Source organism: Eptesicus fuscus, chromosome 12 (genome assembly GCF_027574615.1).
Source record: "Eptesicus fuscus isolate TK198812 chromosome 12, DD_ASM_mEF_20220401, whole genome shotgun sequence".
NCBI lineage: Eukaryota > Metazoa > Chordata > Mammalia > Chiroptera > Vespertilionidae > Eptesicus > Eptesicus fuscus.
In genome coordinates this window covers 33125477-33151696 of record NC_072484.1, presented here as the reverse complement: position 1 = coordinate 33151696, position 26220 = coordinate 33125477, and the positions used below count along the sequence as shown (strand labels likewise).

At 44.2% G+C, this 26220-nt stretch overlaps 1 protein-coding gene across 1 annotated transcript; it reads left to right on the top strand.

Annotated features, from left to right (window-relative positions):
• Positions 1–1691: 1691 nt before the first annotated feature.
• On the top strand, positions 1692–25226 carry COMMD7 (COMM domain containing 7). The gene is made up of 9 exons (XM_008140948.3): positions 1692–1854; positions 10754–10807; positions 10907–11009; positions 21141–21197; positions 21279–21316; positions 21792–21882; positions 22397–22446; positions 22827–22875; positions 23380–25226. Exons 1-9 carry the CDS (start codon positions 1771–1773, stop codon positions 23454–23456), a joined length of 603 nt encoding a protein of 200 aa, XP_008139170.1. The 5' UTR covers positions 1692–1770; the 3' UTR covers positions 23457–25226.
• The last annotated feature ends 994 nt before the right edge of the window (positions 25227–26220 follow it).

The window sequence follows — 26220 nt, the reverse complement described above, 5'->3', positions numbered from 1 at the left end:
AACTTGGAAACACTTTGTACTTCTTGGCATCAGTTAATGATTTCATACACACATGAATTTCACATGTGTGGGTATGCCTTCCTAACTAAACTCACTTCTCCCAGGCCAGGCTCTGCATCTGGTTTTGTCACAAGGGGTCCCAGCACCTGTCCTGGCATCTGCCTCACAGTAGGCACTCAATAATATTTGTTGAATGAATGCATGAATGAAATAATGATTAAATGTGAGGAGCTTGGCCTCTGGGTAGAAGACATTTTTAAAAAATATATATTTTTATTGATTTCAGAGAGGAAGGGAAAGAAACATCAATGATGAGAGAGAATCATTGATTTACTGTGCCCCCTACTGGGGATCGAACCCGCAACCCAGGCATGTGCCCTTGACCAAAATCGAACCCAGGACCCTTCAGTCTGCAGGCCAATACTCTACCCACTGAGCCAAACCAGCTAGGGCTGGGTGGAAGACATCTTTTTTTAAAAAATATATATATTTTTATTGATTTTTTACAGAGAGGAAGGGAGAGGGATAGAGAGTTAGAAACATCTATCAGCTGCCTCCTGCACACTCCTCACCAGGGATGTGCCCTTGACGGGAATTGAACCTGGAACCCTTCAGTCCGCAGGCCAATGCTCTATCCACTGAGCCAAACCGGTTAGGGAAGGTGGAAGACATCTTGTTCATACCCTCCCAGAAGGTGAAAAAGCTCTCGCGCTTGGAGATCAGGTCCTAGATTGCAAGGAGCATGCCTCCATTTTCCAATGGGGAGCTGGAGAATTCGAGGGGTCCTTGGGAAGAGAGCCTGGGGGTTAACAGGGCTGCAGTGATGATCAACTGTCCCAGTAACCTCCTCTCACCCACCTGGTCACTGCCCTCCCTGGCACTAGCACAGCCCTTGCACTTCTGTGTGTTTTGTCAATCCTCACCTGATATTTTCCATTGTGTGTGTGTGTGTGTGTGTGTGTGTGTGTGTGTGTGTGTGTGTGTGTGTGTTTAAGAGAGAGTGTAAGGGAGAGAGAGAAACATGGATGTGTTGATTGGTTGCCTCCCGCACGCCTCCCGACCAGGGCCAGGGCAGCCCTTGCACTTCTTTGGGTCAGTTCCTCCCCTCCGGATGTCCTCCAAGTGTGGTCCCAGGGAGCTTGTGGGAAATGCAAATTCTCAGACTCCACCCCGGCTCTTCTAATCTGACCCTCGGGCTGGGACCCAGCAATGCGCCCTGGAGCAAGCCCCCCAGACGGTGCTTCTGCAGGTTCCAGCTGGAGACCCCCGGCTCTCACCACTCCGAGGAAGCCCTCCGGACACCTCCCTGTCTCCGGGCCGGGCCCCGGGAGGCACTGGCAATGGGAATCTGCTGAATGACGACGATAGGACCTCCTGTGTGTCAGGCTGTGTTCTACACAACGCCGGAGGACTAGCCACCCCGGGGTCATTTTAGGGATAGTGAAACGGGGGTTCAGCAAGGCCGAGCTGCGCCCGGGGAGGGGGGGTCCCCCAGCGGGAGAGCCGGTAGGGAATCCCTTGTCTGACCGCTGGTTCCTCAGGGACATCCACGGGCGCAGCGGCCACCCAGGCGCCCCGCCCCCGGGGTCTGCGCGTGTCCGCGGGGGCGCCCCGCCCCACGCCCCGCAGTCCGCGCGTGTCCGGGGGAGGAGCGAGGCGGCGGGGGCCGTGGCGAAAGTGCGGCTGCGGAAGCGCGGCGAGGAGGCAGCGGGCGAGGAGGAAGCGGGGGGAGGCGGCGGGAGCTGCGAGTCCGCGGGCCGGGAGGACGCCATGGGCCGCCTGCACTGCACGCAGGGCCCGGTGCCGGAGGCTGTGGGCGGCGACATGCAGCAGCTGAACCAGCTGGGCGCGCAGGTGGGCCCGGCGGGCGGGCGGGCGGGGGCCTGCGGGGCGGCCCGAGGGGGCGCCGGCAGGGCTGAGGGCCGCCTGGCGTCGAGGAGCGTTTGGGGGAACCAGACCGAGCCGCGTCCGGTGTGCGTTGTGGCGACTCCGGGAGGGGCTGAGCGGAATGGGGGTCTGCGGCGCGCTCGGGGGGCCGAGGGTTGTCGGGAGGCCTGAGGGCCCGCCGAGGGGCTCGGGTGGAGGTGGGGTCGGGCACTTCCGGGACGAGCTGAGCGTGAGGGGTCCCAGAAGAGGGACTGAGGGGCGCCCTGACGAGGCTGACGGGAGTTTGGGGAAGGAAGGACTAGACCGAGGGCGCTGGGAGGCGGAGGGGCTCCGGGGAGCGGAGGGGTCCCAGCTTCCCGAGGGGAGGGGGCGGGGAGCGGGAGGCTGGGCTCGGACGTGGCGGCCGGAGTAGCCGGCGGCCTGGGCTGCGGGCCTGAGGGCTGCGGGCGGGGCCGGGCCGGGCCGGGCCGAGGCTGGTGAGGACGGGCACCGCCCGCCCCCCCAGCTGAGGAGCCGCCCGGGGGTCCCGAAGGGAGAACCCGCGTACTGTCCCTCCACAGCGCGGGGCCCGGCCCGGGAGGGTGGAGCTGGCACAGCCGTCTGTCCCTGCCCGGCCTCGGGTGCCAGCCCGCCCGCCTTGGAGGCTTCCGGTGCCTGTGCCGGCCGGGATGATGCCCCTTTGATGCCACCAAGGCGGCTAAGTGAAAAGGTTAAGTGACACCTCTCACCACCACTGCAGAGGGACAGCTCTCCCTCACCTGGCCCCTCTTTCATCTCCGCACCCCCACACAACTCACTATTTTCTCATAAAGTAATGCTGAGTAATTATAATGCCAGGCATGTTCTCAGGCGGTGGTGTCTGATAGAAATAAATGGCAAGCCCGGCCGGTGTGGCCCAGTGGTTGGCCGTTGACCTATGAACCAGGGGGTCACAATTCGAGTCTGGGGTCAGGGCACATGCCGGGTGGTAGGCTCCATCCCCAGTGGGGGTTGTGCAGGAGGCTTCTGGCCTGTGGTTCTCTCATCATTCGTGTGTCTCTCTCTCCCTCTCCCTCCTCTCTGAAATAAAAAAAATATATACATTTTTTTAATAAAAAGAAATAAATTGCAAGCCACATGTCTAATTTTACATTTTCTAACAGCCACATTTAAAAATTAAAAAGAAACAGGGAATTAATCTTCATGTTTTTTTTTTTAAATCCACTATGTCAAAATATTATTTCAACGTGTAATCCTCATAAAAATATCAATCAGATATTTTACTTTTTGGTACTGAGTTTTCTGATTCTGGTATGTATTTCCATTTATAGCATGTCTCAAATTAGACCAGCCCTTTTAAGTCCTTTATAGCTATATGTGGCTTGTGGTTACTGTACTGCACAGCATAGGACTAAGTGCTTTTATGTATATTAACTCATCGAGTCCTTGCAACCACCCTCTCAGGTAGCTACTATTATAAATCCCATTTTACAGATGAGGAAGCAGAGCCACGGAACAGTTAAAATACCTGTCATTGACTGAGCCAAGCACCGTTTCAGGTGCTTTATGTCTTAACCGTAAAAGTCAGTTACTAGCTTTATTCCAGTTTTACAGATAAGAAAAATGGTTCAGGGAAATAAAGGGACCAGTTTTTATTTGTGTGTTTTGTAATATTTTTTTTTCTTTTTGTTTTTTATTGATTTGTAGAGAGAGAGGAAAGTAGAGAGAGCAAGAAACATCCATCAGTTGCCTCCCACATGCACACACCCTTAACGAGGATGGAGCCCAAAACCTAGGCATGTGCCCTGACCTTGGGGTGCACTGGAAGACACTCAACCAACTGAGCCACATCCGGCAGGGCTAAAATGACCAGTTTAAAGTCAGGCAGCTCGGAAGTGATGGAGTCAGTAATTCAGGACCAGACATCTGATTTAAGATCCTGGGGAATTAAACACACTGGAACAGAGCTTTGTAGATGAACTCCCAAACTAAGTAACTTAGCTGTTATTTATATGTAGGTGTTTTCTGGAAGACTTCCATTTGGAGAATAAAATAGATTCTGCATCCAAAAAACTTTAAGCATCCACCTGAAGCTAATATAATATTGTGTACCAACTGTACTTTAATAAAAAAAACACCCACAAAACTTTAAGCTACTGGATTATATGATCCCTAAGGTCACCTCCAACTTGGCAGTTATGGAAAATACAAACCATTTCCTTTAAGACCAGGGCTTGACACATTCTCTAACTTTGAAACATACTCTACACCTTTACCTTCGTTTTTAATACAGAAAGCTTTTTCCTGATAAGCAACTTACCAACTTTGGGCCATTTTTTCTTCTTTTGTTGAGTGATCAGACATTTTCTAGTACCCACTCTATTATCTGAATTTGTTTTGAAGTCCATGGCCTAGGGCTAAAGGAGAAAAGGAATCATTTTATTAATATTGGCATCACCATTTATTGTTCATTCAGTGGATATTGATCTGAACGCTTACTGCATACCAGCTAGCCACTAAACCCAGTGAGGTTTACAAAGGCTTAGTGGATGCAACCTATTGTGCTGGGGCAGTTGTGATCTGAGAGAGCAGCTCAAAAATGGAGATGCAATATAGTACTAAGTGTATCTGCATGTGCTCTCTAATGCCTATAATCAGTTCTGGGTAATGTGGAGCCTTGAAAGTAGGTGGGATTAAAAAAAATACTCATTTTTAGAGTGGTTATGAGAGAGGAAATTTAGAAAAATATAAAGAAGAAAATAAATGGCCTGCAAGCCTCTCACCTACCTATAAACGAAAGCAATACACACACATTAGAAAATTCAAACAGTATCTGAAGGTATAAAATAAAAAACAAAACACCTATTTATCTTGTCCCCAGAAATAGTCATTTTAATAGTTTCTTGTGTACCTATGGAGGAAAAATGTCTGCATCTGTCACCACATGTAGGTATCCTTAAAAAAATTTTTTTTTGGTATTAAAGGGATTGTGTGATATTCCTTTAAATGGATCTACCATAATTTATTTAGCCTGTCCCCTATTTGACACTTACGTTGTTTTCAGTTTTTATGAACAATGCTGTCAAAGAACTGCTTTGTGTAAATGTGTCTGGGATTACTTTTTGAACATATCTGAAGGATGTACTTACAATGAAATTACTAGGTCAAGGGGCATGGTCATTTAAAAATTAGATGCAGCCCTAGCTAGGTAGCTCCACTGGTTAAGAATTTTGTCCTGCCGAGACCGGTTTGGCTCAGTGGATAGAGCGTCGGCCTGCGGACTGAAGGGTCCCGGGTTCGATTCCGGTCAGGGGCATGTGCATTGGTTGCGGGCACATCCCCGGTGGGGGGTGTGCAGGAGGCAGCTGGTCGATGTTTCTCTCTCATCGATGTTTCTGGCTCTCTGTCCCTCTCCCTTCCTCTCTGTGAAAAATCAATAAAATATATTTTTTAAAAAAAGAATTTTGTCCTGGCCCTAGCTGGTTTGGCTCAATGGATAGAGCTTCAGCCTGCGGAATGAAGGGTCCTGGATTCGATTCCGGCCAAGGGCACATGCCTGGGTTACGGGCTTGATACCCATTAGGGGGCATGCAGGAGGCAGCCAATCAATGATTCTCTCTCATCATTGATGTTTCTCTCTCTCTCTCCCTCTCTCTTCCTCTCTAAAAATCAATAAAATATATTTTTTTTAAAAAGAGAATTTTGTCCTGATATGCCAAGATTGTAGGTTCGATCCAGTCAGGGCACATGCAAAAATCAACCAATTAATTCATAAATAAGTGGAACAACAAATTGATATCTCTTTCCTTCCCTCCCATTTCTCATAAATAAATAAATAAATAAATAAATAAACTTTAAAAATTAGATGCAGATTGCCAAATTGCCCTCCAGAAATGTTGCTCTATCTTATCCTCTCATCAGCAGTGTGTGAACATGTGTATTTCCTTGCACTTCGACCAGAACTGATGTCATCAAACTTTTATTATTTTTAACTTTTATTTTTGAAGATCTCATAAGTGAAAACAACAATCATATTTCCATGTTTTACTAATTTGCATTTCTTTAATCTGGAATGATCTTGAGCATCTTTTCATATGTTTACTGGTGAGAATAGTTAAGATATTGATTTAGTGAATAGTCACAGGCAGGTGAGCATTCCAGGGAGAGGTAGCTATGCAGGTACAAAGGCAAAGAATGGGGGAAAGTATTCAAAGATTTATTCTATAAATACTCACTGTGCCCTTACAATGGTTAAGGTGCTGTGACCATACAAAGCCATACAAGGAATCTCTGGAAGACTTGTTCTTGTTCCTTATCTGGATTGAAAATTCTAAGTTCCCCCAGGTAAAGTTCCAAGGGGGAGCCTCAGAGATTAAGAATCTGGATAGGTCCCTTTCTTATTGGGAGTGTCCTGGTATCTTGTCCTAGGTTTTGAAGGACAAAGAGGGTTTGGGCAAATAAAGATAGGGATGGGGGTCTGTAACAACTGACAGACCAGATTAGCTTGAGGCCCCTCTTGAGAAGTGGGGGATGAGACCTCACAAGGGGATTGAGCCTGACTGCTAGGCTGAGGCCTGGAAATGGAAAAGCAGTTGGAGGGCTTCTCAGCTGCCCTATTTTTTGTTTATTTTTAAGGCCCTGGGTATCAGGAAATACAGTTGGCCAAAGATCTGATAGTTCCACAGATTTGCAGCACAAATGTAAAGAAATAAAAACTCATGAATAGTTTGAGGACACATTCTCCAGCCCATCCTGTTGTGTTTACTTTATAGAATCAGCAGTTAAGCAAGGCTACTACCCAATATCATAAATACTAGAGAAAGACAATGCCTGGATCAATATTGGTTAACATGTTTCCAGGGTATATTAAAATTTCAAGACAATAGACACTTCCAGGAGTGTAAATCTGTACAACTTCTTTGCAAAGCAGTTTGGCAAAATTTTCTCAGAATTTAAAAAATGCATATATCCTCTGACCTAGGATATGTTTTAAGAATTTATCTATATACTCTATAATAAAAGAGTAATATGCAAATAGACTGAACGGCAGAACAACCGAACAACCAATCACAGCGTAATATCCTAATGATATGCTAAGGCTGCTCAACCGCTTGCTGTGATGTGCACTGACCACCAGGGGCAGATGCTCTAACCAGTAGGTTACTTGCTGCTAGGGTCCGGCCGATCGGGACTGAGCAAGACGAGCTGGACATGCCCTGGAGCCCTCCCATGATCCCTCCCTGGCTGGCCAACCTCCCGTGTCCCTCCCCGGCCCCAAATGTGCACTGGTGGGATCCCTCGGCCTGGCCTGTGCCCTCTCGCAATCCAGGCTGAGGGCCCCCCACACCCCAGTGCACAAATTTTGTGCACTGGGCCTCTAGTTGTTTAATAATACCAACAAGATACACACATACACACACACACACACACACACACACACACACACACACTAATGTGCCTCTTTAGGAAGCTAACTTATGTTGAATGCCATGCAGTTGTTAAAAGAGTTGGGTACATTTATATCTGCTGACATGATTGATCTCAATGATAAAATTGAGTGAAAAAAGGCATGGTGCTGGGAGTCAGTTTGTATTTAAAATAAATGAAAATAAAACGATGGGAAAGCCACAGAGGTGTTAGCAGTAACTACTTGTGGGGAGTGGGACGGAGGTGTGGGCAGGGAGAAAGAGAAATGTTTATAATCTTTTATACTAGTTGGGTCTTTTCAAAACCTTGCACATATATTGGTCTTATATTTTCAAAAGGCTAGTGTGGTGGTTTTTTTTTTTTTTTTAAAAATATATTTTATTGATTTTTTACAGAGAGGAAGGGAGAGGGATAGAGAGTTAGAAACATCGATGAGAGAGAAACATCGACCAGCTGCCTCCTGCACACCCCCTACTGGGGATGTACCCGCAACCAAGGTACATGCCCTTGACCGGAATTGAACCTGGGACCTTTCAGTCCGCAGGCCGACGCTCTATCCACTGAGCCAAACCAGCTTTGGCGGTTTTTGTTTGTTTTTGATTAATTTAGAGAGAGAGAAAGAGAAAGAAAAACATTGATTTGTTGTTCCACTTATTTGTGCATTCTGACTGGGGGTCAACCCTAGAACCTTGGTATATTGGGACAATGCTTTAACTTAGCTACCTGGCCAGGGCCTCAAAGACTAGTTTTTAAACAGAATACATTTTAGAAGAAAATAATACAGAGCTATACCAGGGATTTGTGTGGAATTTAGTGGCTCATAGCAAAAGGGTTAGGTGCATTTGATAATCATATTACATGTACAGCTTTAGGGACTTTGAGCTGAAGTTTCTGCATATAATTTTGTTTAAGTTGTATTGCTTTAGGAAGGTGGATCAAGTGGTATAGTGACTCTAATTATCCTACCTAATAATAGACAAATATGCAAATTGACCATACCTCCGACACACCCACAAGCCACGCCCACCATCCAATCAGAGCAAGCATGCAAATTAACCGAAACCAAGATGGCTACAGCCACAGAGAGCAAGGTTTCCTAGGTAACAGAGGAAGCCAAGCTTTCCGCCTGCCGTTGCCAGGCCTAAGCTTCCACTCAAGCTACAAAGTTTCAATTATAGAAGGTAAACAAATTCAAACAAATGGCGGCAGAATGGAGCTTGAGAGAGCAGGCCAGGGTTGCCGCCGGCAACAGGGGAAGCAAAGCTTTCCGCACACCCTGGCCAGGCCCACCCGCTTAAGGCAACAAAGTTTCAATTATAACCCCAACAGAAATGGCTGCTGCCGTGGAGGGAGCCCCAGGCTTGGCTCCGCTCCAGGCTACAGTTTCAATTGTAGAAGGAAAATAAATTCCAGATACCAGGGCCTCCGCTTGGGTTGCCAGGGGGTGTGGCCGGCCTGCAAACCACCACAGGCCCCTCGCTCAGGCCGCCCCACGCCCCAAGGGAACCCCCACCTGATCTGGGACACCCTTCAGGGCAAACCAGCTGGCCCCCACCCCTGTACCAGGCCTCTATCCTATCTAATAAAAGAGTAATATACAGATTGATCATCACTGCAACACACAATATAGCTGCCCCCATGTGGTCAAAGATCCTGCCCTCATGTGGACACAAGATGGCCACCACAAGATGGCCAGCAGGAGAGGGCAGTTGGGAGGCACCCAGCCTGCAAGGGAGGGCAGTTGAGAGGGACCAGGCCTGCAAGGGAGGGCAGTTGGAGGTGATCAACCCTGCAGAAGAGGGCAGTTAGGGGTGACCAGGCCGGCAGAGGAGGGAAGTTGGGGGCAAACAGGCTGGCAGCAGAGTGGTTAGGGGGTGATCAGGCTGGCAGGCAGAAGCAGTTAGGGGCAATTCAGGAAGGCAGGCAGGCAAGCAGTTGGGAGCCAGCAGTCCTGGATTGTGAGAGGGATGTCCGACTGCCTGTTTAGGCCCGATCCCGCCTAAACGGGCAGTCGGACATCCCTTGAGGGGTCCCATATTGGAGAGGGTACAGGCTGGGCTGAGGGAACAACCCCCTCTGTGCACGAATTTCGTGCACCGGGCTTCTAGTGGCTATTATAATTGCTACTGTTTGTTTAGCCTCTAGCTTGGCACTGTGCTGGAGGCTTTGCATATGCCACTTTTAGTATGTTCTGGAAGCTATGTATTATTACCTTTGTTTTCCCTCTGGGGACTGAGACACAGAGAGGCTAAGTGACTTGCCCAGAAGCACATGGTGGGGTAAGTAGCAAAACACTGATTCACATCTGGGTCTTTTAAACTCTTTCCCACACTGTGCACACACTGTCCATTGGGAGAGAACATGGTAAAGTTATGGTAAATGTGTCAGTCTGCTTGGGCTGCTATAACAGAATACCGCAGACTGGATGGCTTTAACAACAGAAATTTATTTCTCACAGTTCTGGGGGATGTTAAATCCAAGATCAAGGTGCGAACAGATTTAGTTCCTGGTGAGAGCCCTCTTCCTGGCTTGCAGATGGCTGCCTTCTCATGTGTCTTAGAGAGAGCGAGCTCTGGTGTCTCTTCCTCTTCCAAGGAATTTAGGGCCCTACCTTTATGACCTCTTTTAACCTTCTTTACCTCTTCACAGGCTCTATCTCCAAATACAGTAATAAATTCATTATATGAATTTTGTGGGACACAAACATTCAGTCCTTAAAAGTACAATACCAATAAAGAGAAGATTTACATGCACAAAATAATAAGAGACTGGTCTAAGACAATGTAAAATAAAGTGTTAAACTTTACTGTTTTATTATATATATTACAAATAATATATATATCACACACACACACACACACACACACACACACACACACGATCTTTCTATGGGGTAAGCCCCCAGAAAGATAGATAGACAAAACAGAAGAAAATAAAAATTACTCCAAATCTCACCGCACAAAAGTAACTGCTTTTGAAAAGGTACAGAAAAAGTTTATAGGGTATATTATCTTTTTTTTTGGGGGGGGGGGAGAATTTGTATATTTGGGTTGGCTTATGTTTGAATAAGTATGTGTAAGTATAAACAAACAAACAGAAGTAACTGCTATTAATGTTCCAGTGAACTTTCCTTTTAGGCTGTGTGTGTGGGGGGTGGGGGAAGAGTGTTCATTTTTCGTATATTTGGGCCCTTGAGATGTATGTGTGCACCTGTGCACACACACTCACACTCTCTCAATATATACCTCCCAGGTATCCCAATAAAATATACAAGTTTTTCAGAGAATATAGTGACACATATATTGACACTGGTGGTGGATATTGTAAATATTTTTTAACTCGAAGATGATCAAAACCTGCATGTTATTCTTTCTCTCTTAATGGTCTATGGTTGGATGGAATGTGGGAACACTGACCAGGGGTAGAATTTTACTGATGTTCTGTGTTATTCTCTTCACAGCAGTTCTCAGCCCTGACAGAAGTGCTTTTTCACTTCCTAACTGAGCCTAAAGAGGTAAAGTATTTTGTGATAAGGGGAGTTTCTGGGTGTGGGTCTACAGTCCTGAGATGCTTAGAAAGTGACAGCCTCATTTGTGCCGTTCCCTTTCTGCAGGTGGAAAGGTTTCTGGCTCAGCTCTCTGAATTTGCCACCATCAATCAGATCAGTGTTGGCCCCCTCAGAAGCATCGTGAAAAGCTTCCTTCTGGTTCCAAATGGTGAGTAGCCTCTGTCAGCAGCTGAGGTCAGAGACATTACTTGAACATTCCTTCAGTCCACAGAGTAGGCAAGCGTGCTCTGGGCACTGAGCCAGAGCATTCAGTAGTAAACTAGACATGGGCGGGAATCACAGACACGGGAGGGAAGCCAGGTCGATAGATAACCCTGGTAGAGTATAATAGAGTTGCAGTTCAAAGTGTAGTCTGCATCCCGGCTTCAGTCCCCAAAATGTTATCTAGTCCTCTATACAGTAAACATTTAGAAACTTTTGAGAGTAAGCATTTAGAAACTTTTAAAGCAATTTGACAAAGTCTCTTAAGTCTAATACAGTTTTTTAAAATGGTGCTTGGTGGGTTTTTTTTAAATGTGGTAAAATATATGTAACAAACTTTATTATTTTAATCATATGGGGCTTGTATGTTTGCTTTCTTTCTTTTTTTAATCCTTACCAGAGGATATTTTTTCCATTGATTCTTTTTTTTTTTAAGTTTATTGGAGTACATTGGTCAGCATGATCATATAGGTTTAAGGTGTGGGTTTCTATGTCCATTGGTTCTTAGAGTGGGAAGGAGGGAAAGGCGGCGGGCCGGGGGAAAGGGGGGGAGTGCGGGGGGGGGGGAGAGAGAGAGAGAAAGAGAGAAACATCAATGTGAGAGACATATCGATTGGTTGCCTCCCCAACTCGCCTGACCAGGGCCGGGGATTGAACCAAAGCCCATGTATGTGCCCAGAACCCGAGGCCCTACTATCAAGGCCTGATGCTCTAATCACTTAGCCAAACTGGCAAGGGCTCATTTCCTATTTCTAGGAATTAATTTTTGTTGTATTTTACAAAAATATTGATCTGCGATAGATTGAAAACAAAAAAGGTGCAGGTAGTTTGATAAGCAAAGTTTGCCTAGGCCAGTCGGGAAGTTTCTAGCCAGGAGGGAGGAGTTGAGAAAGGTGTGGCTGCAGGGATGTCCATTGTAGCACTGTATATGATAGAGAGAAATTAGAAACCATTAAGTTGGCAACTGGAGATTGGTGTAAGGAGTTGTGGTCTATTTTTACCAGGGGACATTATGGTGGTCAAGAATTCACAGTTCTGAGTTAGATGGACCTGGGTGTGAATCCCAGCCCCTACCAACATTCCCCCCACCCCAAGCTAAGGCTTTTTTTTTTGGTGTGTATTGGGGGGTGGGGGGGTGGGCGGGGACGGGAGGCTTGCTTTGAAGATTGAGATCGTGTAAATAAAATACTTAGCACAGTACCTCAGTAAAAGTTGCTCTTATTTTTCAAATTATGTAGTAATTTAAAAAGATGCTCTTGAGGAAAATGTAATGATTTGGAAAACCTTTCACAATATACTGTTTAAAGTAGTAGTTTACAAAACTTTCTACCACAGTGGTATTTTTTGTAAAGGAAGGGAGGAAGGATGAAAGGAAGGAAGTGAATGTTAACTGTGGCTATATCTAGGCGGTAGGACTGTAGGTGGTTTTGTTTATTTTTGCCTATGTACTGTCTAAAAATTTGCTAGAATTAAATTGGTTATTTAAAGAGAGGTAACATTTGAGCCCAGTCTGAAAGAACCAATAAATGTTGACAAGACTGAAAGGAGTAAAACAGCATCCCTTGTTTGCGTTTGCACAGTTTAAAAATCATGAATAAACTGATCTTCCCAGGATTCAGCCAAATGGTGCGCTAAAAGTTGGGGGCTTAAATTTGTTTGTTCCTTTTGGGTGTCTTCCCGTATCTTAGTGCACATCCCTTTCCTTTGCCTGTCTTGTGCTCCAGAAGTTCTGGAGGCTTGAATCAAAACATCCCTGAGGTTTTCAACTGTGAGATTTTATGAACCTTTGTTTGTGTGATTCTTACATTCTTTTTTTATTTTTTTATTTTATCTTTATAAATGTTGAAAGTATTACAGATTTCTCCTTTTCCTCCCCAATACCCTCATGGAAGGTTAAAGGCTTGTGAACCACAAGGCTGGATGGGAACTTGCAGTCTTTTAAACACAGGACTAAATTTTCATTGCAAACTTAAAACAGTGCAGAGCTATGGAGAGTCAAAAGTGAAAATTCCCTTTTACTGTCATCCCACTCTTGTCTCTAGAAATAATCACAATATAATTTTGATGTATGTCCTTTTGTATTTTTACGTACACTGACAAACTTACATGCAGTGATGGTAGCAAACCATAGAATAGATATGCAGCTTGCATTTTTTTCATACCTATCATGGAGATATCTCCACATCAACTGCATTCTTCTGATAACTGTAATACCTTGGACTAAAAGTCTCATTTTTTAGTGAATCCATTTCCTATTGCTGGACTTTGAGTTGTTCTAACTTCTCACTCTTAGAAACAAGGCCAGTGAACGTTTGTGTGCTCACCGTGTGTGAGCATTTCTGTAGGGCAGGTGCCCAGAGTGCAGAACCAGCACTTTGCTGTCATTGTCAAGTCTATACCCATGGAAATGGGTTGGTCTGCAGGTGGAGACCTGTTTATACAGTAACTGTTATGGACACTGATTTTCTGGAGACCTCTGTCTGGTGTCCCTGCCTCCATTCTTTCCTGTCTTTTTTCTCATCTCTGCTCCCTACTCCACTCCATCCTGTCAAACTGCCTCCAGTCCTTCCCAGCCTCTGGGCTCCAGCCCCTGCACTGTCTCCTTCAGAAAGCCTTCCTCAGTCTGCAGTGACCTTTGTTCCGCTCAGCAACAGATCTGGGTGGTGTTGTTGTTTTCTTGCATCTCTCATTTTGAACATAATCATTTACTTTTCTATTGTTCATACTGCTTTGTATGTATTTGTCTCGTGGCTCTCGCAGATAGCTAATTCCTTGAAGTCGGGCTGATCTTGTACTACTTTCTGAACTCAGGGTTACAATTTAATGACATAGAACAAGTGCTTAGTACATGCTGGGTGAGTTGAACTGAATTTGAGATATCCTGTGGCTGGGTGTCTTTTAAGCAGGAATGATTATAGAAGGTCATTTTCTATAGATGTAGAGAACACTGAAGAACTCATAGCATGTCAGTCCAGACCTGGGCTTTGGAGGCTCACTGGATTTGACTGTTGTTCATATCACCTAATGCAATTATTTGACCTTGGACAAACCAGCCTCTTGGAGGCTCAGTTTCTTATCTGAAAAAATGAAGTAATAAGAGCAGATTATGGCAGTGGCATTAGGAATAAGTGGGTTAATATGTGTAAAGCACTTAATACAGTACTTGCTAAATTTTAGTTTTATTTGTTGATAGTTCAGTTAGTTTCAGCCCCATGCCTCAATATCAGGTTATGCAATAAAATTTTCCTTCACCTAATGGAGAGAACCTGAATTCCCTTCTTGTCTGTTGATGCTCCAAAGCTTTCAAGCTTTTTAAATTTTAGTACTGAAGTCTCAGGTTTGCTGTACTTCTCAGCTCTCAACAGATTTTTTTACTGTTCTTTTTGTTCCCATGCAATCTGACTTTTGTCTTCTTGCAGAGTTTTCCTACTTGAATTCTCCGTTTCTTCTAGAGTGACTCCTAATCATTTGCTATTGTAGCTTGTAAGTCTCTTGGCCTCTTCCTCAGATCTTGGTCTTGTGTGTCATTTTCTTTCCAGTCCCAGAGTCTGCCATCCCAGAGCAAGGTCTTGGCCCTTTGTACCTTATTGTGGCAGTAACAGCTTCACTTCCATTCTCCCATCCCAGATTCCAGTTTGCCCTGGAGCACGCTTATACCGTACAACTCGGAACATGCTGCTCCTCTCAACTATTTACTTTACATAATGAAGTCTGCAGTCCTTAATTTGGTATTCAAGGCCTTTTTAAATCTGAAATGTAAGACCCTCATCCTCTTCCACTTCCCTCATCCTCTTTCTGCCTGTGCAGTTAGACCTCACTGTAGAATCATAGCTTATTAGAGCTGAAGGGGCCTCAAGGACCCTCCAGATCAGTCTTCCCCAAATTTGTGTTTTCTTTTCTTTTCTTTGTTTTGTTAATCCTCAGCTGAGGATATTTTTTCCATTGATTTTTAGAGATAGTGGGAGGGAGGAAGAGAGAGAGAGAAATATCAATGTGAGAGAGAGAGAGAGAGAGATTTTTTTGAAATATATTTTTTTATTGATTTCAGAGAGGAAGGGAGAGGGAGAGAGAGATAGAAACATCAATATTGAGAGAGAGTTATTGATCGGCTGCCTCCTGCACGCCCCCTACTGGGGATCGAGTCTCAACCCAGGCATGTGCCCTTGACCGGAATTAAACCCTTGACCCTTCCGTCTGCAGATCGATGCTCTTTACTGATCCAAACCGGCCTGGGCGAGAGAGACACATTGATTGGTTTCCTCCCACACACGCTCTACCAGGGCCAGGGATCAAACCTGCAACCCAAGTACGTGCCCTTGACTGAAAATCAAACCTGCGACCCTTCAGTGCATGGGCCAATGCTCTAACCACTGTGAAACACTGGCCAGGGTCCAAAGTTTTTATTTTCATTCAGAAAAGGTTTCAGCAGCCAGACAGTCTGAAGATACTGTCTCTCCACCTCTGCAGCCTTGGGACCTGCTTAACCAGTATCTGTAAAACAGTTAATCATGGAACTCGTTTTTTGTTTTGTCAGGATGGGGGTCAAGTAAAAGCTTTATAAAGTGCTAATCTAGTCTAGTCTTGGTCTTGGATATAAAGAAACAGAGTCCTAACAGAAGGAAAGCAACTTGATTTAAGATCTTGTAGTGCAAAAACTGGAGCTAGAACCTCCCTTGATTGAGTTAAAGTCTAGTGGAATTTTTTAATGTTTATCTTACACTATTTAGTATGTAATTCTAAAAACCCTGACTTCAGTTACTCAACTCATGTCCAAATTGTTTCATCTGTATCCCACCCACTTCACCTGCTGCTCTATAAACTGGATTATTTTAAAGCAAATCTAAATCTCTCAGACATCATATCATGATGAATGAATTCCTAAATACCTAGTTTTGTATCTCTGAAAGGACTTTTTCAAACCCTTATCAACTACAATGCCATTATCATATCTAAAACTAGAGGCCTGGTGCATGAAATTCGTGCATGGGGTGCGGGGGAGAGGGGAGCTCAGCCAAGCCTGCTCCCTTTCACAGTTCGGGAGCCCTCAGGGGATGTCTGACTACATTTTTTAAAAATCACCCTGTACTTAATTTTCTTACTAACTCCCCTCACTCTCACATTCTGTTTCTTCTTTTTATTGAACTATTTTCCTGGCCTCACCCCATTTTAGTATCCTTCTCTTTCCTGCTTTCTTTCCCTCCCTCCCTTTGAACCTCCTGTGGCCCCTCTCTCCCTTCATTTTCCATGTCTGTCTCCTTCTTACTCCTCCCACCGTCCCCTTTCCATTCGCCTTTCCCTTGTGAGCCTGAACCCTGCCTCCTTTCCTCCTTCCCTATTGTGGGTACTCACTAACTGATTTTTTATATTTTGTTTTGTTTTGTTTTTTAAAGAAAAGGTGTTAACTCCCTTTTCCAACTCCCAAAGAAATTATTTCTCTGTGTGTGTTTGGGAGGAACAATCAGCATTGAAAAATAGCTACAAATAGTATTTAATCAACTGTTGAACAAAGTTCCCCAGGATTTCCATTTTTAAAAAATATATATTTTATTGATTTTTTACAGAGAGGAAGGGAGAGGGATAGAGAGTTAGAAACATCAATCAGTTGCCTCCTGCACACCCCACACTGGGGATGTGCCTGTAACCAAGGTACATGCCCTTGACCAGAATCGAACCTGGGACCATTCAGTCTGCAGGCAGACGCTCTATCCACTGAGCCAAACCAATTAGGGCAGGATTTCCATTCTTAACCTACTCTATTACTTTGCTCTGTGGCACTTTTCATCTTATACATGGCTTACTTATTTGTTATAGTTATGGTTTTCTCCTTCCAATAGAATGTAGACCTAATGAGGCCTAAGAGTTGTTGTCTGTTTGGTGCATTGATGTTTCCCAGTGTCCAGCACAGTGCTGGCAATAGCAGGTGCTCAGTAAATCCAGATACTGTTCCCTCACGAGCCTTGTAGGGGTGGATTCAGTTGGTCAACCTTCAGGGTCTATAATCACTGAATGAATACAGCTCACCATCCTCTCTCATATCCCTCCAGGAATTTTCACCAAGGCTTAGTTCTGTTCCTTGGGCTTTTCTTATTACACTGAATAAGCTTACATAGATTTTTTGGTTAGAAGAACAATGTTTGCTCATTTTCCAATTGTTCCCTGGCAAAACTGAAATTCTCACCCTCACATACATCTCTGTCTTGTCCACCATACTGTATAATGGCAATGAAATTTTGCCATTCCAGTGGAAATTTGTGTTCAAGGAATTTATAAACTATCCCAGATGGTTATCTGTGTTTAAAGGACATTCTTGCTCAGTGATTGACCATTGACCCATGATCCAGGAGATCTCAGTTCGATTCCTGGTCAGGGCACATGCCTGGGTTGTGGCCTTGATCCTCAGTAGGGGGATGCAGGAGGCAGTCGATCAATGATTCTCTCTCATCATTGATATTTCTATCTCTCTTTCCCTGTCCCTTCCTATCTGAAATCAGTAAAAATATATTCTAAAAAAAGGACATTCTCAATTTCCACCAATTAACATGTTCTGGTGATTCCAGCTCTGGAATTCACAGTTTTCTATCTGGTACAGGATCTAGGCTGCAGGCCTGTCTTGTGCTTAGGGCAAAGGAGTCACCAAAGGAAAAAGCTGAAAAGGAAGTTAAGAGTTATAGCCAACTATACTATATTATGAATTCTAAAATTGCTGAGAAACTAGATCTTAAATGTTCTCACCACAAAAATGAAATGATAATTATGTGACCTGATAGAAGTGTTGGCTGATGTTATAGTGGTAACCATATTGCAATATATAAGTGTGTCAAATTAACACCTTAAAATTACAATGCCATATGTCAATTAGATCTCACAAATGAAGGAATGGAAGGAAGAGATGGGTTAAGGGTTTAAGGCTAGCACGATGCAAATATATTTTTTAAGAAAGATGGAGGGAGGAACTGGAGGAGGAAAGAAATTAGTTAAGGACTTAGGCCTAGTGTGATGCATATATATTTGTGTTGTTAATCTCACCCAAGGATATTTTTTTCATTGATTTTTAGAGAGAGCACAAGGGAGGAAGAAAGAGAGAGAAATATCAATGTAAGGGAGAGACATCGATTGATTGCCTCCTGTATACACCCTGGAGGGGGCCAGGGATCAAACTTGCAACTCAGTCAATCAATTAAAAAAATGTCCTTGACAGGGAATTAAATCCACGACCCTTCAGTACAAGGGCCGACACTCTACCCACTGAGAAACTTTTTAAGTTTGCCTGGCAGAGGTAATACAGGATGGAAAACTAGCCCTTTGGTCCCTGCAGTTGGGAGCTTTCGTGGTCACTGTCAAGGTATTGCTTCACCGGGACAGCATCTCAGAATGACGATGTGGAAAGAGCCAAAAGCTAATTGTCTCTGCCATTTGCCAGCTGTTGTGGTCCTGGACAATTCATTTAATTGCTTTAAAAAAATTCTTTGGGGCTTCAGACCTCAGATGCCTCCACCTGGGCCGTGGGCCCGCAGGCGTAGGCTCGGAGCACATGAGGGCGCGGGCGCGTGATGTAGTAATGCGATGGCGCCAGGGGTCTGGAGCCGGCGCGGCCTGAGGCGGGAGCCATGGCCGGGGCGCGGGCGGGCGTGGCGGGCAGCGGCGCCCGCCGGCGGCGGATGCGGGCAAGAAGGCTTTGGCCGACCAAGTGTGTACCTTGCTGCAATTATAATCTTCCTTGAATTCTTTGCTTGGGTCCTGTTGGAAATTCCAATGCTAACTAGAGGAAGAGAGAAGGAGAAGAGATGGAAACATCAATGATGAGAGAGAATCATTGATCGGCTGCCTCCTGCATGCCCCCCCGATAGGGATGGAGCCCACAACCCGGGCAGGAAAAGCGCTATAGCAACATCAATGATAAGAGAGAATCATTGATTGGCTGCCTTCTGCAGGTCCCCTACAGGGGGTTGAGTCTGCAACCCAGGCATGTGCCCTTGACCGGAATCAAACCCGGGACCCTTCAGTCTGAAGGCCAACGCTCTATTCACTGAGCCAAACCGGCTAGGGCTGCCTACTTACTCTTAGATGGGGATATAATTAAAGCTATAAATAAGGGAGAGGGAGAGAGAGATAGAAACATTAATGGTGAGAGAGAGAATCATTGATCAGCTGCCTCCTGCAAGCCTACTGCTAGGGATTGAGCATGCAACCCGGGCATGTGCCCTTGACCAGAATCAAACCCGGGACCCTTCAGTACACAGGCCAACGCTCTATTCACTGAGCCAAGCCGGCTAGGGCCTCCGGATACTTTTGGAGTGAACCGGTTGGGTGAATTCTTGGCAGTGCAATTGTTGACTATGTACATTTTATAAATTTTCTCCCCCAAAAGCTTGCTATTTATGTTCCTGATAAAGGTTTCAATAATGCCCACTTCAGAGTATTTGGGATAATCAAGCGGAATGTGGGTTTTAACTGGATGAATATGAAGGAGTTGTACATGTGATAGTTTGAGTTCATTGGATTGGCTAGGAAGTGACCCCCTGCTTGGAAGGTCTTTATGGCCACAGTTTCCTCAGGTCTTGCCTTATTTTATTTCCCTGTGGCTTCCTTGCTCCGACTGATTTTGGAGATAAAAGATTTCCTCCCTTTGTTTACATGGTTTATTTTTCAGGCACAACAGCCTTTAGGATTGTTTTTCTGGAGTGAGATGAGGGTGGGGTGGGGACTTGGTGTTAGGGAATTACTTCAGAGCCCTCCTTATTCTTTATTCATCTTCTGGAAGACTAAGAAGTGGAAATTTTTAGACCGGTTGCCAAATTGTGACTCTAGGCTGTAGCCTGCAGGTTAAACATTGAGACATTCAGATTGCTGGCAATACTTAGTTTTCAGGAATTGGAGCTTGTGGGCAGAAAGAACAAAGCAGCCCCCACTGGGGAGTGTTCCAGAATTTCTGAGGGGAAGGTTTGATACGCCTCTTGGAAGGGACTTGTGAATTCTAAAGGCCAAATATTGAGCCCATCTGGGTGTACTTCCTGAAAGCTGGTTTTCTAGGGCAGTACTGTCCAATAGAACTTTGTTTTGTTTGTGTGTGTTTTAATATTTTTATTGATTTCAGAGAGGAAGGGAGAGGGAGAGAGAGATGGAAACATCAATGATGAGAGAGAATCATTGATCAGCTGCCTCCTGCGCACCCCACACTGGGGATTGAACCCGCAACCCCGGCATGTGTCTTGACCAGAATCAAACTGCGACCTCCTGGTTCATAGGTCAAAGCTCAACTACTGAGCCACGCTGGCCAGGCTAGAACTTTGTTTATAGATGGAAATGGTCTGTAATCTGCACTTTCCAGTATGTATTATGGCCACTGGAGCCATATGGCTATTAAGCATTTGAAATAGCTAGTGGGGCCAAGGAACAGAATTTAAAATTTTATTTAATTTTAATAAAAATTTTCAATGTATTTTATTGATTTTTTACAGAGAGAAAGGGAGAGGGATAGAGAGTTAGAAACATTGATGTGAGAGAAACATCGATCAGCTGCCTCCTGCACACTCTCTACTGAAGATGTGCCTGCAACCAAGGTACATGCCCTTGACCGGAATCGAACCTGGGACGTTTCAGTCCGCAGGCTGACGCTCTATCCACTGAGCCAACCCGGTTAGGGCTAATTTTAATAAATTTAACCACACGTGTTTAGTGGTTATGTACGGCACAGTACAGTTCTAGGTTGTTGCCCCTGTACCCAGCCCAGCATTGAGCTTCCTCCACTTTGCTCCAGGAATCTGTGGCCTTCTTCTTTCCTCAGATCAGATACCCTACCCCTAAGTTCACAAAACCCTTTCTTCTGTCTCTAATGTCTTCTATACTTTCGGGGAAGGTGGGAGGTAAACACTTGTGTTGTACAATAAACAAAATAGTCTGTCTTGTTCTCCACTTGTCTCAATGTGACTTTTTTCCCCAGTTGAATTGAGATCTTCATGGAGCAACTGAGTTTTGCCTATTCCTTGTGTCATCTGTGTTGTATAAGTTGTGCCCAATAAATACTATTAACTGATTAATTGATTTGTCCTTTGTAACTGATTTCTCCCCTTTTTTCCAGGTGCCTTGAAGAAGAGTCTCACAGCTGAGCAGGTCCGGGCTGATTTCATAACTCTGGGTAGGTCATTACCAAGGTTCCTCAGAGTGATAGGCCTTGCAACTCTTTCATATATTAATGTCTCCCTATGTTCTCTCATAGGTCTTAGTGAAGAGAAAGCCACTTACTTTTCTGAAAAGGTATCATAATTCCTCTTAATCAAGGTTAATTAAGATCACTTGCTTTTATTTCATGAAAAGAAACAAATGGAAAATGCCAACTAAGGAAAAGTCATCAATCATTATGTGTCATTTCCCCAGCTTAATGTTTTTTATTTGGTTTCATGCAAATGACATACATCCAGCTTTTAAATTGCACTATTTAACACATTTGTATTTTTTGTGCATTTTTTAGTGCACCCCATTGATCTGATTAAATATTAATGTCATACTGTTGTTCCAACATAGATTAAATCTGAGAATGAAAGAAAAAATTTATATTAACTTCTGCGCCCTCTACACTCCCCCACCACCCAGATCTGTGTATATAGACCAGCCCTTGGTTCTGCTTTCTTCTCACTGTCAGTATAAATAACTAAACATTGCTGTGGGGGGTGGAATGAAGAGGGAGAATTTTTCCCATTGTTATGACTTTGGCTTTTTGTTTTTGTTTCAGTGGAAGCAGAATGCCCCCACCCTTGCTCGATGGGCCATAGGTCAGACTCTGATGATTAACCAGCTTATAGATATGGAGTGGAAATTTGGAGGTAACTAGTTAGAGCCAGTCTCGGGTCCTTTGGGTGATGTAGGGTTGGGTTGCAGAAGCTTTTAGATCAGGCGTCCTCAAACTACGGCCCGCGGGCCACATGTGGGTGTTTTTGCCGTTTTGTTTTTTTACTTCAAAATAAGATAGTGCAGTGTGCATAGGAATTTGTTCATAGTTTTTTTTTAAACTATAGTCCGGCCCTCCAATGGTCTGAGGGACAGTGAACTGGCCCCCTGTTTAAAAAGTTTGAGGACCCCTGATTTAGATAGCTTCTATGGGGAAGAGGTGCCCTCCATCCTCAAACACCGTTGGGGCCAGCACCTGCCTCTCGGTATTGCCGTCCATATTCAGCAGCTGTTTCTACCCACGGCTGTTGATATGTTGACTTCCTGAAAAACACATTTTGCTGTCCTCATACTCACCCCCATGTGGCTTCTGCTGCACAACCTGCAGGATGGGGGTCTTCAGAGTGGGTCCTCAACCAGCCGCTTACTAGTTTTTTCTTTGTATCATAGTGACTTCTGGGAGCAGTGAACTGGAAAAAGTGGGAAGTATTTTTTTACAAGTAAGTCTTCTCTTGATTGTTGAAAATGGGTAGATTTTTGACCTGGTTAAAAATTATTAAACCTACATTGGATTTCTTTAAATATCCAGTTAAATGGATGTTCCACTGAAGTGCCTCAGAGCAATGTGGTCAGCCAAAGACATGGTCATCAACATGTTTACTTTCAGATTAATAGGATCCAGGTATTATTTTTAAAAGCTTGATTGCTCCTGTAATCATGGGACTTTTTAGAAGTTTTGGTGGACAATCCAGACTGCTCTTGTAAGCCCTCAAGTTAGAAACTGGATGCTTTGATGTTTAAGTGAAAGTTCAGGTTTCAAAAATTTCTTTGCCCAGTTGTCATTTTAATTTAAATTTTTATATTTCTTCTTTTTAATCAGTTAAAGTTGGTGCTTAAGAAAGGAAATCAGACTGAAAATTTATATATAGGTGAGTTCAAATTCCCATTTGAACCTTTCCCCTTTTTCTCTGTTCTCTTCACTCAATGGGCTCATGTAGAAAAAGTCATTACTAAGTTGTATTATAACCACTGCCTTTCCTCTCATAAAAGATGGTACAAAGATACTTAATAAGCCGCCGGCAAGTTGGAGACCCCAGAGTTGAAGAACCTTTCTGCAAAAGGGGGGAAGGAATGGCAAAGATCGAAGAGCAAGAGGCTCTTCTAGTAGAAGTCATTGTACATCCTACTAATGCCCTTTCATCTCTATGCCCTGGAGTTGGGCCTTTTTAAACCTCCTTCCTTTTTTAATGGGGCTGAGAACTTCCCTATATTCAAGGCTCTCAGTTTTTTATTATGATCAATTACCCATCAAAAGCTGCCTGGTTGTACTAAGCCAAAAAAGAAAAAAATTTTTCTCTGGGGGGAAATTAATTTTCTTGGATGATTCTGTGGAGTTGGAAACATTTACCTGAAGCTGACTTTTCTTCCCCCAGAGTTAACCTTGCCTCAGTTCTACAGCTTCCTGCATGAGATGGAGCGAGTCAGAACCAGCATGGAGTGTTTCAGCTGATTTCTGTCCCCCTGCATCTCCACCTTTGCCCTCCCCTGCTGCCTCTGCTTCTGTGGGTGACTGCTCTGAGAAGCACCTCACTCACAGGCTGGTGGGGCACTGATTTGGCCCTCCTTGCTTCTTGGGAGCCCAGGTGCAAAGGCTTCTGAAAAACAACAGGATTAAGTACTTAAAGAGCCCTACACAATTGTTCTGTAAACTCTTTGTTAAGGGAACCTCCACCACCTATCACCCAGGACACTTGTTTGATATTCAAACAGGCTAGCATCTCAGATTCAGGGAGGAAATAAGTGAGTTCCCTCCCCATCAAAGTTCCAGAGTAAACAAATGGTGCCATCACTGAAGATACAGGCTGATCATCCTGTATTTCTATTCTTTCTCCCTAAAAAAGCAAGGGCTTGTTTATAGCTGAGGAAGAGGCTGGCTCTGAGAATGACACGTTAGGAATCCCCAACAGGATTTTTACACACTGTGGTTTTGGTGATGGTGCACTGCTAATCCGTTTTTTGGTGTGTTTTTTTCTTTATTGTTGGAAGTATTACATATGTTGCTAATCAGTTTTAATAGGGCAACTATGTACAGATACATGTTTGGCCTACTCTGAAAAGAACGGAGGCTAGACTGTCTTCATTTCTGGTTTTGCCCTATTGTGTTGTAATGAAGCAGGCCTTTTTTGAGGCTGTTACAGCTGACCACTTTTGGTTCAAGCTGACCACCTTTGTTGGTTAGATGATTAATAAAAAAGGTTCCAAAGAAAGAGTCTGCATCCAGTTGTCTTTGTGTGTGGAGTAAAGAGTCCTCTGCCTTGCAGAGAGTTACTGATCTGATCTTCAAAAATTACTTCCCTGGTTTTGGTGAAGGCCCTGGGTCTTCAGTGAAATTAGCTGTGGTTCGAGGTTGGAATTTGTAAGAGCAGTTCAGGGGAAACTTGGGTTAAAAACATGAAAAGCGGAGCATATCACTGCTTTGTGTTGAGATGACCTTAGCCACCACTCTAGCATGTGACTTCCTCCTACCTCTCCCCTCAGAAATTAAAAAAAAAATTTTTTTTAATTTTATTTATTTATTGATTTTTAAAAAATATATTTTATTGATTTTTTACAGAGAGGAAGGGAGAGGGATAGAGAGTTAGAAACATCGATCAGCTGCCTCCTGCACACCCCCTACTGGGGATGTGCCCGCAACCAAGGTACATGCCCTTTGACCGGAATCGAACCCGGGACCTCTCAGTCCGAAGGCTGACGCTCTATCCACGGAGCCAAACCGGTTTCGGCGTTACTGATTGAATTTAGGAGAGAGAGGAACAATCAATTTATTGTTCTACTTATTCATGCATTAATTGGTTGATTCTTGTATGTGCCCTAACCAGGTATTGAACCCACAGCCTTGGCATAGCAGAATGACACTCTAATCAACTGAGCTACCCTGCCAGGCCAACATTTTTTGAATAGATAATATATACCCATGACTCAAGAGATACAGTGTAAAGTAATTCCTTCTTACCCTCATTTCCCAGTTACCTAGTTCCCCTCCCCAGCGGCAACTACTGTTATTAGTTTATTCTGTGTATTTCTGTAATGTCATGCATTTGCAAAAATATATGCATAGAGTTTGACTTTTCCTCCCACACAAATGATATTGTACTATATGCATACCTTGCTTTTTTCCACTTAACTTGGAAATCATTCCACATCAGAACAGAGAGAGCAGCCTCATTCCTTATAACAAATGTACCATGTTTCTTCAAATGAATGGTTTATTTAACCAGTTTCCTACTGATGGGTGTTAAAGTTATTTCTATTCTTTTTCTCTTATAAGCAATGCTGCAACTGAATATTTTTGTATATGTATCATTTTGCATGTGTGGAAGTACATTTATAAGATAAATATGTGAATGTGGAATTGCTGAGCCAAAGAATACATGCGCCTTTTTATTTTATTTTTTAGAGAGGAAGGGGAGCGGGGGGGGGGGTTGGGTGGGGGGGGGGAAGTGCGGGGAGAGAGAGACATCAATGTGAGAAACATCTATCAGTTTTGCCTCCTGCACCCGACCTGACCAGGGATTGAACTCACAACCTGGACATGTGCCCTTACTGGGAATTGAACATGCCATCTTTCGGTGTACAGGACAACACTTCAACCAACTGAGCCACATTGGGCTAAGCTAAATATGTGTTTATCAAAGAGTTTTAAAAGGAGTAAAGCAAAAAGGTCTCCCTTCCTTGTTTCCCATTTACTGGGCTCCCCTACTGCCCTCCAACAGGTAACCCTGCTATTAGTTTCTTAGGTGCCCTTCTACAGGGTTTTCCCCCACATATAAGCAGTAGGAATTTAAATTTTACTCTTTTTTGTTACTGTTTACACAGATGATTGTATACTATACATACTATTTTTTAAAATACTTTTTTAAAAAAAATTGTTTTTATTGATTTCAGAGAGAAAGGGAGAGGGAGAGAGAGAGATAGAAACATCAGTGATGGCCCAGCCAGCGTGGCTCAGTGGTTGAGTGTCGACCTATGAACCAGGAGGTCATGGTTCAATTTTCAGTTAGGGCACATGCCTGGGTTGTGGCCTCAATCCCCGGTGGGGGGCATGCAGGAGTCTCAGCTGATCAATGATTCTCTCTTACCACTGATGTTTCTATCTCTTTCCCTCTCCCTTTCCTCTCTCTTAAATCAATAAAAATATGTAAAAAAAAAAAAAAAAAAAAGGAAATACCAATGATGGAAGAGAATCATTGATCAGGTGCTTCCTGCACACCCCC

Excerpts from the sequence above, each read along its gene's own strand:
- COMMD7 (XM_008140948.3), top strand. The coding sequence starts at position 1,771 with ATGGGCCGCCTGCACTGCACGCAGGGCCCGGTGCCGGAGGCTGTGGGC. Across the intron at positions 1,855-10,753 it reads TGAACCAGCTGGGCGCGCAG|CAGTTCTCAGCCCTGACAGA; the intron begins GTGGGCCCGGCG and ends TTCTCTTCACAG. Across the intron at positions 22,876-23,379 it reads GACTGAAAATTTATATATAG|AGTTAACCTTGCCTCAGTTC; the intron begins GTGAGTTCAAAT and ends TTCTTCCCCCAG.